General features: G+C 39.5%; 1 protein-coding gene across 1 annotated transcript in view; it reads right to left on the bottom strand.

Annotated features, from left to right (window-relative positions):
* DNMT3L (DNA methyltransferase 3 like) overlaps positions 1-12,907 on the bottom strand; it is a 25,835-nt gene extending 12,928 nt beyond the window's left edge. The window contains exons 1-3 of the mRNA XM_070751562.1: positions 12,863-12,907; positions 12,319-12,458; positions 11,423-11,478 (exon numbers count right to left, since the gene is read on the bottom strand). Coding sequence (XP_070607663.1) covers positions 11,423-11,478; positions 12,319-12,458; positions 12,863-12,907 — 241 coding nt within the window. The remainder of the gene's footprint in view (positions 1-11,422; positions 11,479-12,318; positions 12,459-12,862) is intronic.
* Between the last annotated feature and the right edge of the window lie 8,021 nt (positions 12,908-20,928).

Consider the following 20,928-nt stretch of genomic DNA (forward strand, 5'->3'; position numbering starts at 1 on the left):
CTTGTTTAAGGCATCTTAGTTCTAGGCTTTCTAGGCCCAGGATTGTAAGTCTAGTTTCATAGGGTATTCTGTTTCGAGTGAAGGAGTGAAGGGCTCTTCTGGTGAAGTATCTTTGGACATTTTCAAGGGTGTTAATGTCTGAGATGCGATATGGATTTCAAACAGATGAGCTTTATTCGAGGATGGGTCTGGTGAAAGTTTTGTAAGCTCTGGTAAGTAGTGAGAGATTGCCAGAGCAGAAGTTACGTAGTACAGTATTAGGTTTACAACTCTTGAAGCCTTCTTGGCTATGTTGTTGCAGTGGGCTTTGGCACTTAAATCTTTTGTTATTAGTATATTGAGGTCTTTAACTGAGTGGGGATTATCTGTGATAACTTGATTATTTAGTTCATATTTGGAATTCAGATTCTTTTTCTCAATGTGTAGGACAGAGCATTTGGAGTTGCCATGTGTTAGACCACTCAGAAACAGAGTTCAGGTCTTTTTGGAGAGTAGTTGTGTTATCAGTGGTGTTGAAGAGTTTTACATTGTTGAAGAGTTTTACATTTTATAAACCGATCCTTTGTAACTGACAATGTTTTCATTTAATGAAGGGTGAACCGTCTGCCCCAAATATATTAGAGTGCCCCCTCCCAGGGTTCTTGTTAAGATTCCAAAGATTCTCCCCCCCCCCAAAGATTAAGAACTCTTGATCTATTGTAGTTGTCATTCTGAAACTGACTGCTTGAAAAGATATACCGGTACTTGTCTGCCCTCTAGTGTCACACTGTGACAACATGTATATGTGACAAAGCCAAGGATACTTCTCTTACTTCTCTTGCAAGAAGACTATGGAAACTCATAGTTATTGTAATGCTACTTCTATGCATGCATTCCATCACCCTGCTATAATAGAAATGATGTGATTGATTTTATATGCTTTTGCTTATGGTTTTTCAGTACATTACAAATTAGGCATATGCAAACTAAGTATATGCAAATCAGCCTTCATTCGTTTTGAACTACTGAGATTCTATGTAAGTATTATAAAAATCAAGGTGTTCTGCTCTTTAGCAACATCTTCTAATAAAAGAATATCTGCCTCAAATCTGTACTTGAAAAAAACCCTGAATTCTCCATTAATTGATGTTGAGAAAGAGATTGGAAAAGGCAGCAAGAAAGAGAAGAATATTTGCACCAACATTTCTATTTGGTATTCTTAAAATATTATTTTTTATGTGTAAAAAAAAGGAAGCAATGGTATTGGTGATTCTGAGATGGCCTTAATTTGAGTTAACCTAGATTTTTATTTCCAGAACTTTATTGTCAGAAAAACCATGAGAATTGCTATAGAAAAAAAGAAACTACTACTTTTCAAAGTGTGTGTTCTTTTCCATAGAAAAAAAAACATGGCAAGTTTGTAGCTGTTAGAAGGACTCAAAAAGGATGTGACCCAAGAGACAATGCAGTGGGTCAGGTATGGCAAGCCCATTTTACCAAGCCCTGCTTACTTAGACAACTCATATTATCATGGCCCTGTATGCTACAGTGTCTTACAAACAGTAATGATTTTGAAAATACGTTGATTATGTAAACTTGGGTGTAGACTTCCTTTTCACTGCAAGGAACAATCTCTGAGTGGATTACTAAAAATAGTGGATACTATTTTTTTTCTCCTTTTCCCTGTAGCCGCAAGCTTACAAACTATGCTGAATTGGATATTCCCAATTTTCTCAATCTTCCAATAGATGGAGATAGAGCAGCAAGTGGAGAGAGAAACCAGCAGAATGGCTCCTTGTGTCATGATATCATCATCTGCACATGTAAAAAAAATCTTTGCTGTAAAACTATTGAAGTGTACAAGTTGCCCTTTCTCAACCATTTTGTCTTGTCTGTACCTAAATCATATTTTTATCTCTTTGTTGGAAGTACTCTTTGTTGAGTTTATTTCATATGTTAACTTTGTTCTTTTATCTCTTTTGGATTTATTTTGCTTTTGAGTTCACTGGAATTCATCTGAAGTTGCTGTTATTTGTGATTGGAATGATGTGGCTTTGGAGCATTCCTGATTAAAAGAAAAAAAAAGTTAAAGAGACAGAGCAGGTAATCGTGACTGATGGAACTGCTACTGAACTACAAAGAGAGAGAGTGTGTGTGGGTGGATTTGATTTCCAAATATTTTTGTTAGTTTATCAAAATATAAAATAAAGAAAAATAAAAATAGTGGGAAAGTTAGGGAGGAAAAAAGGAGGAGGAAAAAGTGTAGGGTAAAAGAAGAAAAAGAAAGGTATTAACTTCCTATTCTTTTTTGCACAGAGTCTTTATTCAAAAATAAACAAGAAGCTTTCTTTGCAAGCCCTTTAAAAAGATTATTGTAGCATTTTACACACAAATTTAATAACATGCCAATAGATGGTGCTAAAGTACTAGTAATATCTATGCTGTCTTAGCTTTTCCCATGTGCTTATGATTTCATTTATCTGCCTGGAGAAAGGCTTGGTTTCACTTAACAGGCTTCTATTAGGAGGAAGTGCTCAAGTTGTGGTGGCAAATCTCATTTTCCCTTTTATTGTAATTATCCAGAGTAACATAGCTGGAAGGGACCTTGTATAGTCCAATCCCTGCCCAAGCTTGAGATCCTACACCATTTCTGACAGATAGCAGTCCAGTCTCTTCTTGAAAGCTCGCAGTGATGAAGCGCCCACAGCTTCTGAAGGAAGCTGTTCCATTGATTAATTGTTCTCACTATCAGAAAATGTCTCCTTATTTCTGCATTTTCTGACAGTGAGAACAATCAACTGATGGAACAGTTTGTCTTCAGAAGTTGTGGGAGCTTCACCACTGGAAGTTTTCAAGAAAAGACTGGACTACTACCATCCTTCAGAAATGGTGTAGGTCTCCTGCTTAAATAGGGGCTGGGCTAGATGATCTACAAAGTATCTTCCAACTCTGTTGTTATATTCTATTTATTCTGAGATTCATCTAAACCATACCTGATTTTTACATTACACGATATTACAAAGAGCAACAATGGTTAGAAACAAACATTACTACCCGACTTCCACTTCCTCTTGGCTGAGTATTTCTCTAAGAAGTGTCAATCATATATTTATGTTTTCATAGAACAATACATATAAAGGCCATACATCTAGATAACAATTTTTTCCAAATAAGCAATTTTTAACATATATTGAAAACAACTTCAATTTACTTTTAGAAGCATCCTCTACCAGACATTGTCATTGAAGGGTGATAGTCTCCTATCATTCCTCAAGGAAGTTGGTACATTACAATGGATGTAACATAGAAACAATAGACACAATGTTTACATATACTCTTTCACTTTTCATATAAATTGCTGCAAGGCAAATGCTGAAGTTTAGTTTTTTTTTTAAAAAAAAAAAATCACACTGAAAACGTAGAAAATAAGTTTAAAGGAATCTTTCTTAAGGAAATAAAATTTGTGACCTTCCATTTGTGAGGTCACATTCATGTAGGGGTAGGGTAGCTGCTATTGTTTGCCTAATGAATGTGGATAAATTACAAAATTGCTATTTTGTTGTATGTTCCAGAGTACAAATACTAAATTACTTTTGAAAATAATTACTTTTGACTGCCTTTTTACTATTAAGAAGTATTGATGTTTAAGTACTTTTATTTTCTAGGAAGAAATGTTAAAATAATCCCACAATGATATATGTGTCTCTGAATTCAGTTGAAATCTTCTGGTATAGAATTTGCAATTTGTAATCTGTAATGTTTGCTGAATTTTAGGCTTGGTTTTACACAATTATGAATTGCCATGTGCATGTCTAAAGTAGAAAACAAACTTGGGGCCACTTGAGGGCAGCAAATGCCTTATCTTGATTACAGAAGGGTACATGAAAGTTTAGATACTCTCAAAATGTTCCTGTATGATTTTTATTTTGACAGAAAATTCAAGACTTTTTTGTCTTTTCTTCCAACTAAGCAAAGCAGATGGAGTGTCACCCTGATGGAATTGTTCATGTAACTGGAAATGAGACAGTTTTACAAAGCCATATCACTTCACACAGACTGAGTAAGATACATTTCAGAAAGGCTTGATTCTTTCCTCAGGGCCAATTGGAGCCCACTGTATTTTGTATGTAAATTTACTCCAGTGCATTGTGTTTTTATAGATTATAACTGTGCAAAGTTCAGCATTGTCTGGCTGTTACCTACACATATAACCAAAAAGTTTGAAGTGGTCTACTGATTGATTTACATTAATGTAAGTAAATCTGCCCTTTGGATGATTTGATTACTCATGACAACTGTGGGTAAACTTTAGTACAGAACATCCAGATCCCATAAAGTTGATTAGTTTTGACTTACAGATTACATTTTCTATATGGAATTTCCTTTAAAGGACATTGACTTCTTATCTCCAAGTCTGCTGTAATGGAAGCTACTAATGTATAATACCATTTGCTGTTATAGTTGGGGAGGGGGGGCTTTACAAAGTGAAAGGTTTATGAGTTTAAATTTGAATAATGGGTTTATTTATTTATTTATTTTGTCCAATACACAATGAGGGTTTTAGTGAGTATATATCAATATACACATAGTAAAATACATGATGAAGTTTATAGAGGAGATACTCATAGTAAAATATATCTAAGAAAGAATAGAAAAGAAGATATAGGAATAGAATATATAGAATATATAGAATATAGTAACATAATATATATATATATATATATATATATATATATATATATATACATACATATATACACATACATATATATATATATACACACACACACACACACACACACACACATATATATAAACACACACACACACACATATATATACATACATACACACATATACACACACATATATATACATATACATACATATATATACATATATATATATATATACACATACATATATACATATATATATAGGAATAGAGTATATCATGAAAGAATAGAAGAAGAGATATAGGAGATATAGGAGAGTAATAGGACAGGGGACGGAAGGCACTCTAGTGCAGTCCCATAGAACTTCTTCTGGCTACCCCGCCTCCAATGAGTTCCAATAGGATGAATCAGATCACATAGTAGCACCTGGTGGTCAATGTATTTGGCAATATTACTGCATCTATTCAAAATGTTATTATAAGGTTAAAATGTGTAAACTGAGTTTTTGAACTATGGAAACAGAACAGAAGCAAAGTGTTTTCTTTGATATTATAGCAGAAAAGTTATTTTCCATAATAATTCAAAGTTCTTTTTGTCTGAAGCTACTAACAAAAATACCCTTCAGATGTGGGTAGGCGTTAATGATTCACAGAAAGAAGTTCAGAGATATTGCAAGTCAATTTTTTAATAAGTGAATGTAGCCTTGTTATATTTACTTTTGGAGAAATGTTATGAATTAAGACAGTTCTTGACGCCTCAAGAACCTTGTGTTAAAAATGAAACAATTATAAAGGGTCCCTAATTACCCCTGGGAATTTGCCTCTATGAACTTATGGTATTGCCAAAGTATTTTGCTTCTTCTTTTTCCACATACTTTTGCCTTTCCTTCTGAGAAATTTCACAGAAAAATTGTTGTAGGCTTGGAGTTTCCAAAAGTATTGCAAGCAACGTTTCCAAGGCCAAGGAAAAATGGACAAAGCCTTCTGCAATGTGTGGAATTTTCTCCCAGACATACCTTCCTTTAACAGTGCTTCTCAAATAGTGGGGTGCCCCCCCCCTGGGAGAACACGGAGTAATGCTGGGAGAGGCGTGACCCTGGGAAATGTGCTTTTTTTTTTTTTTGCTGCAAGGAGTAGGGGTTTTTTGCACTGAACAATAGCATGTAGCACAGAGCAGGAGATAGGAAGTGCGGATAACAAACCTTAAGAGACACCATGGAAAAAAAATTAACAAGGGTGAAAAGAAAGGAGGAGAGAGACGGAAATCATGAGACAAATGTAAATCTCCTGAAAGCTAAGACCAGGACATATGATGAAGCGTATGTAGCACTTGGCTTCACTGTGACTATGGTAGGAGTTGAGGAAAGAATGGTATGTTTACTGTGTCTAAAAATGTTGGCAGCAGACAGCATGTAGCCAAATAAATTAAGCCATCACTTAAACACATTGCACCCCAATAGATTGATATTTTTCAAGCAAAAATGTGCCAAATATTGCAAACAATTGTTCCGGCAGAAAGTTGGTGGGAGCACAAAGTGTTTACTTCTTCCTGTGGGGCATAACAGAAAATAATTGAGAAGCACTGCTCTAGAAGCAGAATTCAGTCAGGGGGAAGTGAGTTATGGATTCACTTTAAAAACTTTTGAATTGTTGCTAATCATTGCATGTTCTGTGAATGAATTTGTATGAATTACAAACTAGACAATCAACATTAACTTCGATTTTCATGTGAAATCAGCTAATCCCATATTTTGTGCAAATCCAGGAATTTGAGTTCATTAAGTAAATTATAGTTCACTTAACCATGAGCAATTGTGTTGTATGTGCCAGACTATGTGAATTGGGATTAGCTAAATTTAAACATAGGATATGGTGGCATCACACAGAGTTTGAGCTTTTGCACTAGAAAAAGATGGGTGGTGATCACGTAAGTGGAATATTTGTGATTTTAACAAGTAAATGAATAGAGAAAAATATAAACTATGCTATCTCTTTGGTTTTTCTTTATTAATTGTGCTATAAAATGTTGAGGATCACTCTCTCTGTGGGTTGTGGGAAATGTTGAATAGGGAATAGTATGAAAAGGCAGAATATACTTCTCATGGAGTAATAATAAAAACAAACCATGTTGTAGTTCAGGTTACTTTCTGAAGCTAAAAAGTAATATTCTATAGGATTTTAAAACATTGCCCAATAAAGCTAGGGTACGGAGCCTCCTCAGGTAGTTGCACAAGCTGTGCCATAAGACTGATTTCATTTTGCTTGACCCTCCAAGCAATTGTAGTGCCCTGATCATTTCTTACCACTGAAATGGTAAGCAATTAATTCACATCATGGCAAGGCCTATTGCAATAATTTATTAGCAAGCTGTCCTGACTTTGTTCTCTGTCCTCTAGTTCCGAGCCAGAACAATGCAATCTGTATGGTGTTGGACCTCTCTTAGTAGACCTCTACTTTGTCTCTTTGTTAATCCTATATTGACCAAGTCTTGGCAAGTGTTTAAATTTCTGATCCTAATGGTCACGACTGTGCATATAGAAACATCCAATTATTTGAATAACTACAGTAAAATCTATGTTCTTTCTATGCTGCTTGATTTGTTTCTGCAATCAAAGTAATTTTGCTTTAAAAATGTTTATTTCACTTTTTAGAATCTATTCCAATTTAGCTTCTGTTCTCTACACTTAAGTTCCCCTTGAATGACATTTCCCAAAATTTCAATAGTCCCTTAAAATACTTTTCCTGCCAAGATTTTATGACACTGGAACAACTTTTATTTTCATTCCCAGTCCCTGCTAACAAGTCAGTGATGGTGAACCTATGGCACGTCTCCACAAGTGGCACGCGGAGCCATATCTGAGGGCACATGAGATGTTGCCCTATTTCATCTCCAGCGTGTATGTGCAGGCTGGACAGTTGATTTTTTGCCTTCTTTTTGGCCATTTTTGTTCTCCCCAGGCTTCAAAAAAGCCTCCTGAACCCTGGGGATGGCAAAAAATGGCCCAATGGCAAAAAATGGCCCAATGGGCCAACCAGAAGTTTGAAAGTGAACTTCCTGTTGGCCCATTGGGCTGTTTTTCTTCTCTATCCATGCTTCAGGAAAGGTGGCTGAAGCCTGGGGACGGTGAAAAATGAGCCAACCAGAAGTTCGGAGGTTTTTTGTTCTCCCCAGGCTTCAAGAGGCTTTCCTGAACTCTGGGGAGAGTGAAAAGCAGCCCAATGGGCCTACCAGAAGTCTGGAGGCTTCAGTGAGGCCTGTGTGCAAGAGTGGGAGGGGGAGCAATGCAGGGGGTTGCATGCATGTGCAGAGGGGCAGCGCGGGGGTTGTGTGCATGCGCTGGGGAGGACATTGCCTTATGGGTATGAGCATGCTATTGCACACATGTACACCTTTTTGGCACCAAAGCAAAAAAAAAGATTCGCCATCACTGAATTAGGTAGCTGGGAATAGGGAACATTTTATAGTAATAATGTCAGAGTTCCAAATAGCATCCAAGGCAAAGTATTCCTCAGAATTCCAATTTATTAAGAGTCACGTTGGTACATTGGGGTGAAACCTGAATCTGAACTCCTCCGGGTTTTATCACCCAGTTGAAAGATCGAATCCTTGCCCCCCATCCACATATCCATCATGTTGTCCAGTCTTCAGCTACCATCCTGGCAGCGTCCACCCATCTTCTTTGATCTGCTTTTAACAAACCCATGCTAGCTTCTAATAAAACACTGCATTTCAGATCAGGAAGTGGCTTGATATTTTCTGTTTTGAGGCTATATTTTTTGTAAAAAACCTTTCAGCCAACCTGTAGTCTTTATTGTAGGCAATAGCCTTCCATCCAAATACTAACCCAGCCTCACCTTGCTTAGTTTCTCAGCACAGTTAAGGTAATATGCTTATGTCACTTATCTATAACTAGCACTATGATTCTGAAGACAGTGTTAATGCTGTACTTGTAAATAAAACTAAGTCAAATTTGTCAAAAACCACTTCTCCCCAAGAAACTGTTGTAAAACAATATTTTAATTCTTTAATAATTACCAATATTCATCTGTTCCAAAATGTTTGAGATCTTTTGTTTTATCTTCTGAATTTAAACCTAAGTCAGCCAGTCTAAATCTACTTGAGTAATTAAAGTTCCAAAGGCATTCTTGAATTGAAAAAAAAACCATTCTGTTTCTAGGATACAAAGGATGATATTTGTCCCCCACTTACTTCATTTGCATCTTCTTAACTCTGTTTTGTTTTCTATAACAATCTTTTTTCTGATTAAATGGATGCTTGCCTCTAGCAGATAAAAAAAGACAGTGACTAATCTACTTGATTTATTTGGTTGTTACTGAGTAGCAACAAACAATTTGAAGTGGCAATATCTTTTAAAAAATCTCCAGCTTTGGAAAATATCTAAAAATATTTTTTTATTGAAAGTGCTCAGTTTATGATTCTTGGAAAGAATAATAAATATATTTATATTCTGAGGAAGCTGTGGAAACTATTGTTAAAGGAAATAAACCAGTGGCCTTACTATTGTCCTTTTTAAGGAATAATCAGAACAATTCCTATATTATACTCATCTTTTACAAGACTTGTCAGGAAATGAATGGCTATACAGTAGTCCCTCACCTATCGCTGGTGTTACGTTCCAGACCTGGCCGCGATAGGTGAAATCTGCGATGGGGAATTTCTCCTCCTTCTCAGCTCTTTCTACAACCCCAAGCACACCGCCGCCGCCGCCAACCACTAAGCGCGCCTCCAAAGACTGCCTTCTCGGCACTGGCGAGGCGGGTTGAACGAGGGGACGGGCCTCCGCCAGAGCTCAGTCCCCACCCCGGTCATCATTCGCCCAGCCGCGGGCTGGTTGGCTTGTCCTGTATCTGTGCCAATGCTGACTTCAAAACCCGCGATGAAGTGAAGCCGTGGTGGGTGAAGCACGATATAGCGAGGGACTACTGTATTAATTATATCATCAAATAAACTGGTTTTTTTTGTGTAGTTAGAAATCTTACCAGCATTAAAAAAATAAAATTCGGATGAAATCATAATTGATTAAGTTAATCAGTGAATCTTGAGCTAAAAATACTACTATCTTATTTAGTGCTTGGAGTTTTATACTAAAACCAGGGGAAAGCTAACTCTGCTTATAGAAATTCTATTAATAATTATCTAAAAATAAGGAGTTAGAGGAAAAGTTCCAAAGAAAAAATAGTAAACTTCATCCTTCCACCCATTATAAAAACAATTGATTCAAAATTATTTATGAAATATGAAAAGATCACTCTGGAAAAATGATCAGAAGCAGCTTCAAAAATCAAAGAATATTACAAAGAAACAAATAAAAAGAAAAACACTTCGCACCCAGTCATGGTTGGAATTTGAATCTATCTGCCTGCCTGCCTGCCTGCCTGCCTACCTGTCTGTCTGTCTGTTTGTTTGTTTGTTTGCTTGTTTACTTCTTCTCCTTGCGGACTCAGGGGGCTCACAATGACAAAAAATAAACACAGTAAATAATAATACAGTTTAAAACATTATATATATGAAGCAAATCAATCATATCTAATTATGAAAACAGCAAATCTTCCCAAATAATTGATTGACCATTTCCTTTTGATTTTCTTTTTAATATTAGCTTAATATATTTTAGCGGTTATTGTTTATTATTTTCTACTTTTTATATTGATTACATTTTGTTTTTTTGAAACTCGTGTGGTAGGCTACGATAAAGAAATAATACAGAATCAAGCCTTTGAGATCTCTTGTTAAGAAAAACTCTTCACTTCATGCAGCATCATATTCCACTATAAGTCATATAGTTAGGAAGGTCCTTTTGAAATCTAGCTTGAATCACCCTCCATGTAGTTTTTTAACCCATTAGCTCTGGTTCTCCTCTCCAGGACAATAGAGAATAGATTTAGTTTCCTCTATTTTCGCGATAGTGAACCTAAGGGATGCGTGAAGGAAGTGGCACGTGGAGCCATGTTATCTGGCATGCACGGCGTCACCCGCTCAGCAATGATCAGCTGGCCTTTACACATGCAGCAGTGCCGAAAACCGGAAGAGCTGGTCTTCCATTTTCTGGTGTGAGCATGTGCATTGCCCAGCTGATTGGTGCTCATGCCTGGCAGTAACTGGAGGATCTGCTGATTGGTGCATGTGCCAGAAACCAGAAGTTCATTTCCTGGTACGTGCATGCATCCTGAACTGCTCCTCTAATAATAATAATAATAATAATAATAATAATAATAATAATAATAATAATAATAATAATAATAATTTATTAGACCTGTATACAACCACTCTCTGAAGACTCAGGGCGGCTCACAACAAGACTCAGGGCGGCTCTTCCTGGTTGTGGCCCAGACAAGTGCGTGCACAAAGAGCTCCCTTTTCGGCACTCCGTGCCAAAGAGGTTCGCCATCACTGCTCTATTTGATAATTCTTCAAGTATTTGGAGATTGCTATCATACAGTATATCCCCTTAATTGTCTCTTTTGTAGTCAAAACATGCCCAAATCCTTAATCCATTTTGTTTAGTTTCCAGACTCTTCATTATCTTGGTAGCTCTACTTTCACTTATTCCTATTTATCATTTAAAGAATTAGCCATCACTTTCAGTTGGTTAGTATACCAATATGGAGAGAAGGAGAAAGCTGTCATTATCTCCTCTAATTTCTGATTAAAGCAGTATAATTTAATTGCATCTTTTGTCTCTCTATTTGATGTGGACACAACTGCTTTGTATACAAATCTCCCAGATTCGATCCTTAACATTTTACCTTGGGTTGGGAAGACACTAGTTTGAAAAGCTACTTTTGGGTAAGAGTAGACAACACTGAGATAAATTGATAAATGACATGATTTGGTAGAAGTTAACCATCTTTGTCTTATTAAAGTTTCTAAAGGAAGTTAATATGTAGATGAAAATGTCTGTCCAAGTGCAGTTCTGGTTTTAATCCAGATTTATCCAAGAATGCCCTGCTGGTGACATTATCCCCAGCTGGATTTGCAGCGGGGCTGGGGAAACGCAGCTACCGGCGTAGCCGCCATCTTGGATTGGCTGGGATCTCGTGAGATTCGCGAGATCCTGGCCATGCCTGTCATCGGCGATGTCCGATGACGTTGCTGGGGGCGTGGCTTGCCGGCCCTTATAAAGGGCTGCACAGGCTTGGGGCCTCCTTTTTGCCCCAGCAACGAGCAGGCAAACACCCGGCTGGAGTTCGCTGAAGATCAGCGGCCATTTCGAGGGACCTCGTGGTGCAGCCATTTTAAGGGGGGCGAGGAGCTGTGGGCCTATCAGCCTTGTGGGGCAATTGCCTTCCCTTTGCAAGGGACACCCCTGCTAAAGAAAGAAGAGGGCTTCGGGGGCATTCGGCCTCCCTTGGTCTGGCTTTGCCCCCCTCTTTTCGGCCTTTGAGGCTTGGAGGGGGGGGGTTGGCAGGCTTTCGGCCCGGCAGTATTCCACTCCTCCCTGTTTTCTACAGGGAGGTTTAAGGGTTTTTTAGCATGGCCCTGAAGAAGCAGAGGGCTTTGCCTCCCGCCCCAGAGCCGGCGGCTAGGCCATGGAGGACTTTGAGGCCTTCGGCCAGGGCCCGGCAGGCCAGCGAGGAGGCCCAGACAAGGGCCAGGAGGGGAGGGAGATTTCGGGACCCAGCTTCAGGTGATTCACCATTACCTGCTCATTCTTGGTCCAGGGTCTGGAGAAAGGTTAATAAGGCCATTGGCAAGTTGGTTAGAGAGTTGGGTGTGGTAGTTGTTTCCCACCCCAATATCACTATTGATCAGCCTTGGCTTTACCGTGCTGACGGCGTTCACCTGTCAGAACAGGGAAAAACCATCTTTTTACAGGACCTGCAGAGGTCCCTGTGTAAGCTGGCACAGGTGGGGGGGAGAGTCAGGGGGCCAAGATAGAGATCTGGCCCCCCTCTGTGACAGGTTAGGGGTGGAAATTGGGAGGGGTTAGCAACTGCGTGTTCTCTGTTGGGCATCCTTGGGGATGATTGGCAGACTTTCTCCAAGGGCTCATGGTAGCTTTTAAACCGGCCTGAGCAATTGGGGAGAACTTGCCTCTGGGTCTCGCCCATTTCAATTCCCTTTCTGGGATTGGACGGCGAGACCTCCCACATGCCTTGCATGGCTGGGATTCAGGTGAGGGCGTGGCCCCTTCACCTGGATCAGCATGGAGCTACACCCCAAGTTGCCCAGGAAGTTTTTATTACGTCATTTCCACCCTGGATTTTTTCAGTTGACCTCTGCGGGTCCATGTTAGTTGAATTAAATAAATTTTATTTAATTAATAAAAATGACCCAGTTTAAATCCAGCTCTGTGTCCGCGTTGTTATTCCGCTTCTGCTGCATTAAGCTCTATTCTAATAGAGGTTCTCCTCCAAATATTCATTCCATGGAACTTCTATATTTTTAGATATATAGCCAATATGAAAATATACTATCATTGACAAAAACTGAAAGCCTCAGAGTTTATATCACTAGTTTTATTAAACCAGGAAGCCCAACTTTGTTTAGCCTGAGAATGACATATACTTTTGGATAAAACACCAAGAACTGCACTGTCCAAAGTAGTTGAATCTCAGACAAAATGGGTATTGTTATAACAACAATTCAATTGTTTTGACTTAAATTTAGCATTTAATTAAATCCAGTGACTATGATTAATCTCCATGACTTTAATAATTTTCTCCTTGTGATACATTAAAAATGCAAGCAGATGGCAACTTTAGGGGTTATAGCTAATGCTTTTCAGAAACTCCTTGCAGCCTGGGGATATTTTTGCACTTCTGTTTCAAACCATGCATCACATCAGTAAGCATTGTAATATTATTTAAAAGTAATGTATTACAGATTATTACTAGAATATTGACTGCCTTAAATGCCCTAAGAAAACATCCTTTTCTTTGAAGACTAGCTATTTAAAAAAACAAAACAAATCAAGAGAATTTTTTTTCTCCCTCCCATACTAGATATTGTAAATGATCCCATCACAAACCTCAGAGCTCAGACAAATGATGGTTGTCCAGCATTAGTTATGCCTTCTGCACACACACCAATTGTTTTGTATGCTTCGGATCTGCGGGGGCTGCAGGGGAGGCTTCCTCAGTTCAATCATTGCTTTTGGGCCCATGTTTGGATGGTGAAAGAAAATAGTTCCCATCGTTATCCTAGAAGTTAATTAGCTGTGACACTGGGAAAAAGGCAACCTCAGGAGAGTGAGATATTTATAAAAAGGTCTATCATTTGCAAGGTTAGCCAGTTATACAAAGCATACTAGTACAGTATATGGGGCTGTGTTCCCAATATGCCATTTACTTAAAAGGTAATAAACATAATCAAATCAAAGATTATAACTATAATGTAGAAAAATTAAAGCTATAAGTGTACCATAAGAATATGTTGTTGCGTGTCTACAGCATAACAGGATAAGAACATTCACATTTCCAACTGTTATCCTTTTTCCAACTCCTTATTTACAAATATATGAATATTAAAGCAAAGCAGAGTCATGTCAGTATACACAGGGTCAAATGAAGCAACAGTCTATAATTTAAAACCAAGTCCTTCCCACAGATTATCTCTAAAAGACTCAGAAAACAATATTTTGTAAAGAATCTCTTTTAAAGATCATGGATATCTACTTAATCTTCTTCAGAACATTAAGTTGTGAGCCGCCCCGAGTCTATGGAGAGGGACGGCATATAAATCCAATAAATCTAATCTAAATCTAAGTTTAGTTAAAAGAGACTGTTGTAACTCATTGTTCCATGTTGCTTGCCCACAGTATTTATCTCTATACAATGTTTTGGTTCTGAGCCAAAATTAATGACAGACTTGGGAACTTCAAATAATATATCTAAACAATTGAGATTTTCAGGCATGGCTAATAAATGTATCTCATATATTGAAGAGGTTTTAATTGAACGTAGTACTGTTCAGTAGTCTTAGGAATTCTTCTGGGCTTCAAATTTAGTAGTTCAAATCAGTCTGCGTGTTACTAAATTCTGCTAAAGAAAATTCTGTCTACATCTCTCAATACTATTTCTGCAATGAATACAGACAGATATTGAATATTGCAACGAGATTATGCAATCATGATTGTTAGCTGTAACGTGTCCATTGCCTCAGCCAGTTTATCATGTGGCCATAGACATTTTCTCACTATGTGATGAAAAACATGTCCAAAAAGAGTAATTGTTGATAAGGGAAGCAGGCAATAGGGATAACCTAGAAAATTAGGTTGCATTTATTTTAACTCTGCATTTTGTCTATTAGTGAAAAGCTATATTTAAAGTAAATTAGAAATAATCACTTTTAGAAAGATTTAGAGATATTGGAACCAGTTCAGAGAAAGGCAGCTGAGTAGATAAATAAAAATTATGAAATAAATTGAAGGAACTGGGTATGTTTAGCTTTGAGAAAAGAGAACTGAGGGGGGATATAATAATATATTCTTCCAATATCTGAAAGATAGTCACAGAGATAAAGGTCACATTTTGTTCTTTTTTGTTATAGAATGCAGAAAACAAAATAATGTATTTAAATTATATGGAGGCAAAGTCTGATAAAATGTTAGGAATAGTAAGAACAGTTTTGTTGGAAGTTGAATATTTCAGTGTGCGATTGTGAGTATTCCTAAATGTTTCTCTCTTTAGAAATAATTTGTGAATCAGATTTTATATCATAACAGAAAGGAGATTATTATTTTTTATTATAAGCAAAGTCTTACCCCTATCTAACTACATTTTGTTAGAAAAAGAGTCCAAAACATGTATTCTGTTTATGTGTGTTTGAGAAGAAAGGCAGAAAGAAATGACCTTAGATTAGGAATGTCTTAGATTAAAAATAGGCAGAATGATAGACAAAGAGAGGACATAGAGTCAATCCTTCTTGATCATAATCATACTGGCTTTATGGTTGGTATATCAAGAAAAGCTGAAGAATCATTGTCAGTGGATTTGGACTTCCAGAAGAGGAAAAGAGGTGTCTGGTTCCTTTTATTGATGTGTTCAAATTGGGCTGCTCTGTCTCTGATGTGCCAGTTGCAGCCCTATTTGGATAGGTAGTCTCTACTCACAGTGTTTCATGCCCTCATCACCTCAAGGCTCAATTACTGCAATGCGTTCTACATGGGGCTACCCTTGAAGAATGTTTGGAGACTTCAACTTATCCAAAATGCAGCTGCATGAGTAATCATGGGTGTACCTAGATACACCCATGTATCTCAATCATTCCATAAGCTGCATTGGCTTCCGATTGGTCTCTGAAAGCAATTCAAGGTGTTGGTTATCACCTATAAAGCCCTACATGGCTTAGGACCAGATTACCTGTGGAACCATCTTCTGCCTCATACATCCCAGCGGTGGATTAGTCGGCCTCCAACAGGTCCTGTCAGCCTAGCAATGTCACTTGACGGGGGCCGCGGGGAAGGGGCTTCTCTGTGGCCACTCCAGGTCTATGGAACCAACTACCCCCAGAAATTCGTATGGTCTCCACCCTCATGGCCTTGCCAAAGGTCCTTAAAAACGGCGCTGCTATGAATGTACGAAGCTGTTTATTGCTGGGGTTTTATATTGTATTTTATTATTGTGCTTTTTATCCTTGCAATCCACCCTAAGTCTGTTTGGAGAAGGCCTCCCTATAAATCAAAAGAAAGAAAGGAAGGAAGGAAGAAAGAAAGAAAGAATAAAGAGAAAGAAAGAAAAAAAGAAAGAAAGAAGAGGCTTGCATTAGATTTCTGCTGTGAGCAGGAGGCTAGGCTTCATGGCTTCCTTCCAACTTCCTAACTGTTAAAATAGGGAATGAAAGCAGAAATAACTAGGTGATATAACAGAGCTGAAAAAAAGATCCAGCTAAAGCAAAATGATTTTAACAACCTCTTCAAGGAAGGTCTCAGCACAAAAATGCAATTGTCAAAATATTTCAATTTGGGGCGACTTCCTTACACTTGTATTTCATGAAGATAGGAGAATCTGAACGGGGAAAACTTTCTGCATCTTAAATATGTCTTGTTCACTGAACTTTGGTTCACGTTTATGGGTTACTCTAATTCTTGGCATTTAGTTTTGTTTTAAACTTTATTTATTTATTTATTTGTAAAGTTTATTACTTAAAAATTAGGCAATGTATTATATTTTGATTTGCTTAAATTTTATGTTTAAAATTATATATTTATGGTATTCTCTACTTTCTGAATCAGAATGAGAAAAGATCTATTCACAATTTTTAAAAAATTACTTGCATTATTACTCTAGGACCATTTTCTGTATCATGTTAATCTGGCCAGTCAAAAAGCAATAAACATATCTACAATATTTCACTTAAAATGAATTTTATCTTTTTAGTAAGTCTCATAAAAGCTCAAGCATATTTAATATTTGCTAACAAATGTATAAGCTGAAGTAGACCCAGAGGCAGGGTTTTGAGCAATCGGTACTTTTATTCAGCTCAGAGAACAAGTGACAGCTCAGCAAGGCAAAGTGACAATTCAGCGAGTACCGACTGACTCTGCCTGGAGAAACCGCTCCTTTTATACATTTGCGGTTCCCGCCAAAGCTAGAGCCGGCCGCGTCTGAGCCAATCAGGAGCGACTTCCTGCTTGGGCTCAGACAGCGCTGGAAAGCGGAACAAACTATTTACAGAGTTACAAGGTAGCCATTTCAGGATACAACACCCCTCCCCTCATAGTTGGACACATCCATCAAGACAGCCATGTGACAAAGTCGTCCAATCGGTGGGGCCTCCGAGGAGCTCGCGCTGACCTGCGCAGTTCAATTTCTCCTTCGCCACCGACTGTGGAGGATGGCTCGCCGCTGTTCTCCCGGCGCGGCGGACTTGGCCTGGCGGGCCCAACGAAGGCTTCGGAGGACGAGGATGGCTCGGCGTCGCTGGATGGTTCCCCCTGGCCCGATAAGTCTCTTTGCGTGTTTCTTAGCTCGGGCAATGTACTAAAGTCTGTTGAAGGGGGAGAGTCCATGTCAGCGGTTTGTGGCAATTGATTTTCTGCTCGCTTTCGAATGTGGTCTATGTGTCGTTTCCACAAACGACCATCCTCCAATTTTACAATATAAGTCTTGGGTGCATTTTGCTTAACAACAATTCCTTTCATCCAGTTTACATTTCCATCAAAGCTTTTTACATATACATTTTGTCCCAAATACATTTCTCTTTCAGGTTTTACACACATTTGGTTATTATTGACACAGAACCTTGGGTTTAACCTGTCTAGTGGTGACCTCAACTTTCTTCCCATCAATAACTCTGCAGGGCTTACATGTGTGTGTGAGTTAGGGGTAATGTGCTGGGTTAGTAAGAATTGGTCCAAGTTTTGTTGCACATCCCCAGGGCCTGACCTGCGCAATGCCTCCTTTGCCACCCGAACGTAACGTTCTGCCAATCCGTTAGCCCAGGGCGAATAAGGTGAGATGAGGGCATGCCTGACCCCTAGGCCATCTAAGAACAACTCGAATTGCCTGGCTGTTATCTGAGGCCCATTGTCAGACACTAAGATATCTGGGCAACCATGGGATGCAAACAGTCTACTCAATACCTTGATGGTGGCACTTGTGGTTATATTGTTCATTGCTATTATTTCCACCCATTTGGAGAAGGCATCAACCGCTATTAAAAAATACTGGGACCCCACCGGGCCAGCAAAATCAATGTGGATTCTAGACCAAGGACCAGCAGGCTGTTCCCACTCAGCCGGAGTTGTTTTGGGGGGACTAGGCCGTGACTCTTGGCACGGGTCACACTTTGAAACCCAATTTTCAATATCAGCATCCAGCCCTGGCCACCATAAATGCCCCCTTGCCAAGCTCTTCATCCTGACAATCCCAGGATGACCCACATGTAACATTTTGAGTACCTTTTCCCTTAGGTTCTTGGGGATGATCACTCTATCTCCCCACAACAGACAACCCTTTACATACGATAACTCAAGTCTTTTGTTTTTAAAATCACACAATTCAGGTTTCACAACATCATTCTGCCATCCCTTAAGAACACAGTTCACCACTTGTTTAAGGATTTGATCTTGCTGCGTGTGTGCAGCTACCTCTTTTGCTGTGGTTAGTGGGTTTTCCTCGAGATCTATCATTAACACATCTGTGGAAGGAACAGGGTCTTCCACTAAGTCTGTTATGGGGCACCTGCTGAGGCCGTCTGCGTGATTGATTTCCTTTCCCCCCTTGTGGGTGAGCTCATACTGATACCCTGAGAGGAAAAGAGCCCATCTGATTAGTCTTGGAGACATAAAAGGTGGAGTGGGCTTGTTGGGGGCTAGCAGACCTAGTAGGGGCTTGTGGTCAGTGACTAGCTCAAAACTTCTTCCAAAAATATAATTGTGAAACTTCTTTACCCCTGCTACTAATGCTAGAGCCTCCTTGTCTAACTGGCTATAATTCCTCTCTGTGCTGGTCATGGTTCTTGAAAAAAATGCTATCGGGGCCTCTGTCTTATTAGGTAGAACGTGAGCTAGGACTCCTCCTATGCCGTACGGCGAAGCGTCGCACGTGAGTCTAATGGGTAGCGAAGCACTATATTGGACTACTACGCTTTTAGAAGTTAATAAATTCTTTATTTAAGAAAAAGCTTCACGTTCAGTTTTCCCCCATGTCCAGCGGGCTTCCTTCTGGAGTAAACGATGGAGAGGCTCTGCTACTGTTGCCTTCTGCTTTAAAAAAACGGAATAAAAATTAAGGAGGCCTAAAAATGCCTGCAACTCATTCTTATCTCGTGGTTCTGGGGCTTCTCTAATTGCTCTCAGCTTCTCTGTTGTGGGGTGGATACCTTCCTTATCTATTTTATATCCTAGGAATTCTATACTGTTGGTTCCCCAGACACATTTATCAGGCTTGATCCTTAAACCTTTGTCCTGCAACCTCTTAAGTACTTCCCTTATTCTTTTGTTTACTTGTTCCTGGTTTTCCCCTGCAATTAAGATGTCATCAAAGTATGGAATGGCCCCATTTACCCCTGACAATAGGCGTTCCATAATGCTCTGGAATATTCCTGGGGCTATGCTTACCCCAAACTGTAACCTCGTGCATTTGAAAGCCCCCCTGTGCGTTACAATTGTCTGAGCGTTTGCTGTTTGTTCATCGACCGGAAGTTGCTGGTAAGCTTGCGCCAGGTCGATCTTTGCGAACCTTTTCCCCTCCCCCAGGGAGTGTAGAAGTTGCTGCACAACTGGGATGGGGTAGGGGTGGTGTTGGAGTGCCTTATTCAGGGTCGATTTGTAATCAGCGCAAACTCTTAAAGAACCATCTGGCTTCAGAGGTGTAACTATTGGGGTTTCCCATGGCCCCTGTTCCACAGGGACCAAGATACCTTGGCTAATGAGTTTATCCAGCTGTATGTCTAGTTTGGGGAGAAGCGGAAGGGGGACCCTGCGAGGTTTTAGTCTGATCGGTGGGACCTTGGGGTCAATAGAGAATGATATAGGGGGCCCCTTGTACAATCCCAAGGTGGGGCTGAACACTTCAGGGAATTCTTTAACAAAGTTAGGCATATTATCACAGTTAACATTATACACACCCGAAATCTCGATTCCCAACGGTTCCATCCACGCTAAACCCAGAAGAGAGTGCTTGGCCCCCGTTACAATAAGCATTGGAAGGGTACATTTAACATTCTTGAATGCGATAGGTACATTAGCTGTTCCCAGGACCGAGATTACCCCCCCCTGGAAGTCTCTGATTACCAAAGAGGTTTGATTTAGGTCAGCCTTAGACACATTAGGCATATACAGTTTAAATTTTTCCCAGGGCATGATGGTATATCTAGAGCCCGTATCCAGCTCCATTGAGCAAGGCTGGTTATTTAGTAACAATGAGATAACAATTTTAGCCCCCTTTTTGGTTGCCGTGTTATTCACGGAAAATTGAGAGTTACCTCTATAGTAGTCGCGGTTAGCGTTTGAGTAATTCCGTTGACCCGAGTTGCGGAACGGTCTCCTTTCTCGCGATTGGGGGGTCTGGTTTTGTGGTCGCTGGTATTGTGGCGTGGCGAAAGTGTCTTCCGGTGTTGTCGCTCTGCAAGCGATGGCGATGTGGCCTCTCCGGTTGCAGCGGCGGCATGTAGCGTCTCGGAAAGGGCATCGATGGCGCTGGTGATTTCCCCGGCAGCCCGCGCAGGGGGCTGGGTGAGTAGCTCTCAGGTGTCTTGGCTGGTCTTGCACCAGGAGGCAGTTGTCTCCGCTGTGAGTTGGTTGGTTGAGGTCGTCTGATTCCACGGCGCTGGAAGACGCGGAGTCAATTTTGGCAATGAGTTCTCG

The sequence above is a fragment of the Erythrolamprus reginae genome, chromosome 4 (genome assembly GCF_031021105.1).
Source record: "Erythrolamprus reginae isolate rEryReg1 chromosome 4, rEryReg1.hap1, whole genome shotgun sequence".
In the NCBI taxonomy this organism is placed as follows: domain Eukaryota; kingdom Metazoa; phylum Chordata; class Lepidosauria; order Squamata; family Dipsadidae; genus Erythrolamprus; species Erythrolamprus reginae.